This window comes from Carettochelys insculpta, chromosome 18, assembly GCF_033958435.1.
Source record: "Carettochelys insculpta isolate YL-2023 chromosome 18, ASM3395843v1, whole genome shotgun sequence".
In the NCBI taxonomy this organism is placed as follows: Eukaryota; Metazoa; Chordata; order Testudines; family Carettochelyidae; genus Carettochelys; species Carettochelys insculpta.
This window is the reverse complement of record NC_134154.1, coordinates 30,612,573-30,620,682: the sequence shown is the minus strand read 5'-3', so window position 1 is coordinate 30,620,682 and position 8,110 is coordinate 30,612,573. Positions and strand designations below refer to the sequence as shown.

The following is an 8,110-nucleotide window of genomic DNA, read 5'->3' as shown; positions in this document are numbered from 1 at the left end:
CATGGCCAGTGCAGAGCTGGAGACTGTGCTGCTGCTGCGGGATGGGGCCCGCTGCCCCACGCACCTCCTCGTCTTCCTACATGGCCTGGGAGCTCTGCATGGGTCCTCAGGGCTCTGGTACACCCGGGGGGCAGAGCACAGCCTGCCAGGAACACTCTGAACACACCTAAGTCAAGTTCAATAGAATAAATACAGTGAAGAAAACAGTGAAATCATCAATAAAGAGGCAAAAGTAAAGACAAGAGCAGGTCCAGGATTCCAGTGGAACGCCACATGGTCTCTGGGTTAGTTACTGAGGAAGTTCTACCAGAGCGACTCAAGTTCACATCTGAAGACGCTCGTACCGCTGGCTTTATATCGAAACTTCGTATTCCCTTGTCTCCTAAAACGAAGGAGAAACCCGTTTAAAGGAGGGGCTGGGCTTCCCCGCTGGGCCATCAGCCCCGGTCGTCTGTGTGAGATCAGACCCAGCTGACACCAAGGCCTTGTCAACACGAGAAAACGGGTGTGATTTTGTTAAGTTGGTTTAAGGATGCGGAGTCCCCGGTGCCTACCTTTGACACCCATTTAAGAGTGCCCACGCAAGTGGGCCTTGTTGAGTTCACTAGACCTAACTCTAAACCAACTGGCTCCTTAGTAGTTTTCTCGGGGAGACAACACTACAGGATGGCCAACCTGGGAATTCAGACATGATGAATCAGCCCCCCCAAAATCACACGGGTGGATTACAGATCAGGAGGTTTGTACAAATAACACAGTTGGGCTCTGCCTCTGGGTCACACGAGGGTCACACGTCCAGCTTTTCTTCGCACCCATGGGGGCTGGAAGCTGACCTTGTAAAATGAGAGCCGAGATTCGCTGTGGCCTCTGGGAGCGGAGGCTTTGAGTCACATGCCATGGTAAGGCTCGGTGTAAACTCATACCAAGGCACTGCCCTGGTCCCATACCCCGACACACACACACCTGTCGCTCAGCCATGCCTGTAGTCCTTCCAGGGAACTGAGAGCTTGGTCACGTGACATGCTGAGCACTCTCCACTCCCATCCCCCTTCCCTTGAACTTGACGGGTCAGGGTGCTCAGCACCTGGTAGGGTCCGTCTGTCTCCTAGATCGAGGTTACCTGGCAGCCCCCGTGTAAAGCAGCTGCAGGAGGGCAGGACAGTACTTCCCGTAGGCCCCCGGCATCCCACCGCACTGGGCTCAGCCCAGAGACACCCTGGGGGAGACCAGCTCCACGGCAGTTCTACACCTGCCCCCCATCGTGTACGTCACACGATTGCCGAGCAGGATGTGTAGATCCACTCGTGTTCCCCACACCGTCCCTCAGCTCTGAGTGGGGTCAGGGGCTCTGCCACCCCGAGGGAGCCTCACTCCCCAGCAGGCCAGGAGAGGGGAGCCCAGTAGCCAGCAGGAGAGAATTAGTTAAATGAAGGCAACTGCCCTGCATTAAGCCAGCTCCTCTTCTGGGGAAGTTGAAGCCTCCAGGCTCCCTCGCAGGAGACAGCAGGGCCCTGCTCGGCCTCTTGCAGCTCCCAGGGGATGCGGCCTGAGCAGAACTGTCATGAGCCCCTCCTCTGGCGTGGCTCACTGCAGGGCCATTGTGGCCCAGGGGCTTACACAGAGCCATGCTGTCTCTGGGCAGCACGCTACAGGAGGCTTCCAGGACTCCCGGTGACTCCAATTGGGGGTACATGTGTTCCCCTTCCCAGCTCTGCAGCCCCACTGCAAAGGGTTCAAAATGGCTTCCTCTGCCTCTGCCGGACCCTGCTGGGCACCAGCACCTGATCCCATATGGCCAGTCCCATCGCCCAGGAGCAAACCTGCCAGGCAGAGCTGGGCCTGAGAGACCGGGCGGCGGCAGGAGGGGCACTGGAGAGAGCCCCAGGGCAGCAGCCCAGCCGGAAGGAGGGACTGTCCAGCCGTGGGGAGCCAGAGTCAGGAGGGAGCTGTCAGGAGAGGGTACCAAGGAGCTCTCCCCTCCTTGGCTGAGTGAGCGAACAAAGGAGCGTCTGCTCGCGTGACCATGGAGCTGCCTGCAGCTGGAAGGGTGCTGGAGGGGGCACTCCACATCCACTGCACAGTGGGTCTGACCAGGAGAGGGGCCATGTGCTGGGAGTCTGCCCCAAGCCTTCACTGCAATTCCTGGTCTGCACGGACCCGGAGAACTGCGCCGCCGAAAGGCCACTCACCCCTGTCTCGTAAATCGGGTTGTCGAACTCGGTCTCTACGGTGATCTGGCTGTACGGGTGGGAGTACATGAGGGGCAGGCGGAGGTTGGAGTAGTACCGGCACCTGAGGAAGAGCGGAGCAAGAGCGGGGAGTGGCCTCGCAGCACCGGAACAAGGCAGAACCCGCGCCCCTGGAACCCCTTGGCGATGGGCACCGTACAAGCCAGTGCCCAGGCACGCTGCCCAATGGCCTGCTCCTCCTGGCTCTGTGCCCTGCGCTCCCCGCTCAGCCCAGGCCCACTCGCTGCGGGCAGCAAATGCCACAGGGTGCAGCGGTGGGAGGCTCTAGGGGCAGCTGCGGGTGCTCATGCGCCAGGGAGGCCTGGCTTTGGGAGGAGCACGGCGCTGCCCCAAAGGGCTGGGGTGCCCAGGCTTGGCAGCCTGGGGGAAGTGCCCATGTGGCAGTGGCGGTGGGCCCCACCTTGTGATGTAGACGTATGCGCCTCCCAGCAGGAGCAAGAGGATCAGCACCGGGATGAATATGGCTAGCGCCATGTTTCCCCCTTCGAGCGACGTCTCTGCCGCGGCTTCTGCTACTGAACACACAATAGCCGTGATGTTCCCGTAGGCCAACCACTGAGCGTCCCCCGTCAGGCCCTGCTAACCTTGCCCTCCGCTAGGGCGCTTGTTTGAAATGCCACCTTACCACCTAGGCTGCTTCACCAGCCCAGACCAGCCCCCCACACTGCCTCCCGTCCCACCCTCCGCTGGGAGGACGTGCAGCAGGCGGGCAGGGGAGAGAGAGATCGTATTGTCTGAAATGCAGTTGCTATCTAGTGGTCCCAGCAGCTGCAGGGCCCAGTGGACATAAGGAGAACTCAAAGCCTCAGATCAAGCCCTCCCCCAAATATCCTGTGCCATGGACGAGTCATGCACTAAGGGCACGCGACTGGAAGGCTTCTGTGACGCCCCCCCATGCACAGCGGGCAGCCCAGCCGCGTTCCACAGTCCGTAACGCCTGAATTGCCAAGTAGTGTCGACGTCGCAGTGCAGACTGATTGCAAATTGGTTTGCACTGTCCAGCCAAACTCGGGCGGTGCTCTCCAGAGAGAAGGGCCAGGCAATGCGCTCTGCCACACAGGGGTTTTCCAGCAAGCGCCTTTCACTCACCTTCTAAGGCGTGTTCAAAACTGTCTTGATTCACTGCAAGAGAAATTGGGAGTTGTTGGCAGGGAAGAGCTGGTCATGGGAGCTGGCAGCCCCGGGCGACACATGAGAAGTACCCACGTTTCCCTCAGGAGGCTTCACAGGTTTCCCTCTTTGTGAAAACTCTTGCGCCCCAGGTCAGAAATCAGAACTAGCCACACGGTCCCCGGAATGTCAGGTGAGCCAGCTCGTCTGCTCTCTTCCCCAAGCGTGCCTTGTTTCCAGTGCTTCCAAGAAAGGCTGGGAAGCCCCCATTGGGTGGTTCTGGAAGAACTTGTCCCTTGGGGAGATTTCCTGCAAGCCGGTAGCAAACAGGCACCTTATGCTCCAAGCATGAGGGTCGATAGCCCTCAAATGAATATGTTCAGCCCCGGCTAACGGAACTGGCTCTCGTTATCCAGCTCCGTGGCTGGCTTTGTTTGGGCTTTTGCTTTTTCTGGACTCCAGCTCTGCCCTTGGCATCAGTGGGATCCTGGGACAGTGAGTTCCAGGGGCTAATCCCAAGCTGGGTAAACAGAGATTTCCTTGCATCAGCTGTAAACTCGCTGCCTTTCAGCTGCATCGATCGATCCCTTGTCCTTGTTTGGGGAGGGCGGGGAGCAACCAGCTTGAGGGCGTCCACCTTGAGCATCCCTGGGTCTGTGCATCCTGCTCAACTTCCCCTCCCATTTACGCTCACTGGGCAGGCCCTGCACGCCCTGTCTCGCCGTCTGCTGGGGCACACACCAGAGGCCCCTTCCATTGGCACGTCTCTGCTTCCCTGAAGTGTGCTGCCAACACTGAGCTCTTTGGAGGGCTTTGGCCTTTCTGCCCCTGTTGAAGGCATCGTAGGACTGGCCTTAAGGCAAGTGCCATTAAGGACGGGGCAGATCAGTGCACGGGGTCCCGGGAATCACACTGTCCTAAGGCCTGGGCTCACCCCACAGAACTCGGCTTTCAAAGCTTTTCCTAATAGCCCACCTGGGAGTCAGGTGATGCTTGGACGGGCAGTAGCCTGACCCGGAGGGAGGGTGGTGGGCTGGGGAGATCCCGGGGGTGTGAGGAAGGTTAGGTGCGGCTGCACAATGAAGTGCTGGTGTCTCCCCGGTGCCAGGAACAGCCCCAGGAGAAGGGAGGTGCGTGGGGTGTGTGTGGGAGACAGGGACAAGCAGCCCTGGACTCCTCCCTGGGAGGAGGGAGTTGTGAGGCTGGCAAGCCCAGAGGAGTGGGGAGAGCCGGGAAGTGAGGAAGAGGGGCCAGGAAAGGCAGCAGGTGGCTGTGGCTAAGAGGGCGCTAGAGCCAGAACCTGGAGCAGAGGACAGGCCTGGCTTCCCCTGCCAGGCGCTGCGGGAGCGGCCCCTGCAGCAGTGAGCGGGCTGGGGCAGAGAGAAGCTCGATACCTGATAAATAAATGTGTTAGTTTTTAAGGTGCTTGTTTTTGTGAAGCTACAGACTAGCCCGGCTCCCCTCTGAGAGGGCAAACCCCGTGGGAACCTGTCCGCAGGGCCGAGTCTGGGGTGCAGGCTGAGGGTGGTAGAGGGTAACCGCTGGCAGGGGCATTGTTCTGGGGAGTGAGTTTGCTCTTAAGTCATCTGCAAAAGACTGGGAATATGCTGCTGTTCCAGGGACACTCCAGCCATGCAATCCACAGCGAGCTAGTGGGATGAACTCCCTGCAGACGTCCCTCCTGGAGGCCTTGAAACAGACACAACCTAACAATTGGCCAGTTAGCTAAGCGGGGCACCCTCTGGGCCCAGGCTCCTGGCCACTGGCATCAAGTCATGGCCAAAGGCAGAGCCACGATGGTACAGGCAGAGAAACATTAACCAGAGGAATAGCGATCTCAGCACGTGGGGCCCAGTCTGGAAACTCTGGGGCATTCCTGCTTCCTGCAGCCCCGGCTGCACAGGTGCTAGGCACTTGCTGCCAGTCAGCAGCCTCCAGCCCAGTTCCTTAGCAAGGTGTTAAGATGATTCCCCTCCCCCAGGTGGGCAGAACCTCTTATAAATAAATCTGCAACAGCCCCCAAGCCTGGGACACTCCTGGTTAGTCCCATGGCTACATTGCCAGCGAGCATGTTGTGTTCAGTGGCAGTCCTGGTGAGGATGCCGCAGCTGCGGGTGGGGATAAATCTCCATGCTGGAGGCAGCTGCTGCTCAAAGCTCGTTCTCTGGCGTGGCCAGAACTAGCAGGTTCCCAGCCCCTCCCAAAGCGAGGCCTCGGTCTCCAGCTGCCTCTGGAGAGCTCATTACCTTTGCAGATGGGTAGGGGTCCACTCCAGTGGGATGGCTGGCCCAGAATGCATTTGATAGTAACTTCGCCCATTAGCTCAAAGCCTTCGTAACACATGAAGGTCAGGGTTTCACCTGGCAGGTAAAGCCGTTTGTAGAGGATTTGGTAGCCATTTTCAGGTAGTCCTGGGTTATCACAGGCCAGGGACTCTTCAGCTGCAAGGAAACCGCCCCCGGGTGAGTTGTGCATTTTCTGCCTGTCCCCCGCTTTTCCCCACCTGCCAGCCCCACGCCCTGTGGGCCAGCTGCACTGCTGGTAACAGCCAGCACTCAGCCTGGCTGGCCTTTGCTCAGGGTCAGGGTTAGCAGACAACACAGCAGCTGCGGGTGCGTAGGGAAGACACTAGGTGTGTTTGCTTTCCCTGCGCCAGGGCTGTTGCCTTTCGCTGCGGCAGTGCATTGCCCCATGCTCGTGTACCGCCAGGCGCCGGTTACACCCCGGCAGGGAGAGGGTGACACACATCTCCTGGGAGACCCCAGCTCCTACGAATGAGATGGGAGATCACAGAGCAATTCTCAGTAGCAGGGGCTGCTGGCTTTGCTGCTGCCGGGAGACCCGCTCCCCTCCGTGCCTCCATTATGCTGCTGCTCGTCAGCCTCTTTAACGAGCTTTTACTCATCCTCTCACTTGAGACTCAGCCTATACGACTTGTTATGAACTGCTCTGCATTGCTGGTGAGGAGGACGGGATTCTGGCAATGAAGGAAAGGCCTCCCGGCTGGAAGGCCGTGGTGCGGACAGCCTGGTATTTCGCGTGCAGCACTTGTGGCTGTCGTGGGGAGAGCTCCCTGCAGGCCAGGCTGCTGGAAGGAGGGAAAGCCAGGAGGACACTGGCTGTGGAAGAAGGGCACCGTCTTTCTGATGCCTTGCTTGGTACGTCTGGTAGTTACAGAGTCTGCTGGGACGCTGGAGACGCTGACTGCACTCTGCACCTCACTGCCCAGGGCGCTCTGCGCTTCCTATGGGCAACTTGCAAATCAGTTCAGACAACGGGCAGTGCAGCAGCACTGCAGCTACTAGAGGAGAAATCACTGGGAGAAGCGAGCGCCACTTACAGATGCAGTGCGGGAGCCTGGATGTCCAGATGGGAGTTCCTGTTTCGCGGCTGTAACACGTGAGAAGGGAACTGCCTTCCAGGACGAAGCCTGGGTTACACGTGTACTGGATGGTGGTTCCAACCAGCAGCACCGGGTCAGAAATTAAGCGGGTCGAGTGCTCCACTTCCCCAGGGTCTGTGCAGTACATAACTAGAGACAAACAGGCGCTGAGATTCCTCGCTGGAGCACGAGATAAGACAAGCAGCAAACCAGGGCACCAGGCGGGGGGCAAACGGATGGAGGTGGTGTGGAGCCTCCTGGCAGAATCCCATGAGGGAGGTTGGAAAGTGCCTTATTTGGCATGTGTGCAGCACAAACGAGTCTCGTCTCATGCACCCTGACGTTACAGGGTCTGATCCAGAGACCAGAGATGTGTAAGGCCCCCGCCCCGCCCCCCACAGCCCCACCTGAATGGGCTTTGGACCTGGCTGACTGTGTGCCCAAGCCAGCAGTACTAAGCAATGAGCTGGGGGGCGGTTCTTACTTTTTTCACAGAAGGGAGGGTCACTGCTCCAGGTGAGGTCCCACTGGCAGGTGAGCGTGTCACTCCCGACGATGTCATACCCTGGGTCGCACTGGTAGGTAATCCTGGCCCCTCTCACTAGCGCTGTGTGCGACGTGGTCTTCCACCCGTTCTGAATCTCAGGCAGGTCGGAACACGAGTCGTTCCTGGACACCTCTGTAGCCGGAGAAAGACACTGGCTAGCCCAGGACAACTTGCACATATCACCCCCGGTCTGGCCGCTTGCTTCCAGCCCTCCACGGGGGCACTTTCCGAGGAGCTGCCCAGGGAGGGGTTATTGCATTGCAAAGGGACGCTGGCGCCAGCTCCAAGCGAGAAACGCGTCCGTTGGTCATGTGTTGCTGCCACGCAGTGGTGCCGGAACATTTTTAAGAGAGGGGTGCTGACACCAGCCCCCACCCCCGCCCCTGTCCTCCCTGCTGCAGCTGAGGCTGGGAGCAAAGCTCTGGGGGCTGGGACCAGCAGCCAGGGTCCAAGGCAGGGGGCTGGCAGCAAAGTCCCCAGGGTATGCTGGCCAAAGCAGAGCCCCTGGTGCACAGGGCCCCCGGCAGAGCCCCAGGCACGTGAGGCAGCAGCTGGGACCCTGAGGACGGAGCCGGCACCACAGCCCACAACGTATGAGGACGCAGCCAGGACCCTGGACACTAGCTGTAGCACCCCTACTTCCCACACCTATGGTGCCATGCAGTCCACGTCACGGTCTGCAGGGGAGCACCCCAGACCAGAGCAATCAGCACAGACCCAGGTTAGGGCTGGGTGTAGAGGGTTCAAGAATCTCACCAGACCCTAACCACGTCCGCACATGGGCAGCACTTCCTAAGCGTCCCTCCTCTGCTCCCACAAGTG

General features: G+C 59.4%; 1 protein-coding gene across 1 annotated transcript in view; it reads right to left on the bottom strand.

The window, feature by feature from the left end:
• Positions 1-352: 352 nt before the first annotated feature.
• The window catches only part of SEZ6L (seizure related 6 homolog like), a 95,577-nt gene continuing 87,819 nt past the window's right edge, over positions 353-8,110 (bottom strand). The window contains exons 11-17 of the mRNA XM_075013052.1: positions 7,226-7,420; positions 6,700-6,891; positions 5,606-5,800; positions 3,339-3,371; positions 2,650-2,764; positions 2,190-2,292; positions 353-382 (exon numbers count right to left, since the gene is read on the bottom strand). Of these exons, the coding sequence (XP_074869153.1) occupies positions 353-382; positions 2,190-2,292; positions 2,650-2,764; positions 3,339-3,371; positions 5,606-5,800; positions 6,700-6,891; positions 7,226-7,420 (863 nt within the window). The remainder of the gene's footprint in view (positions 383-2,189; positions 2,293-2,649; positions 2,765-3,338; positions 3,372-5,605; positions 5,801-6,699; positions 6,892-7,225; positions 7,421-8,110) is intronic.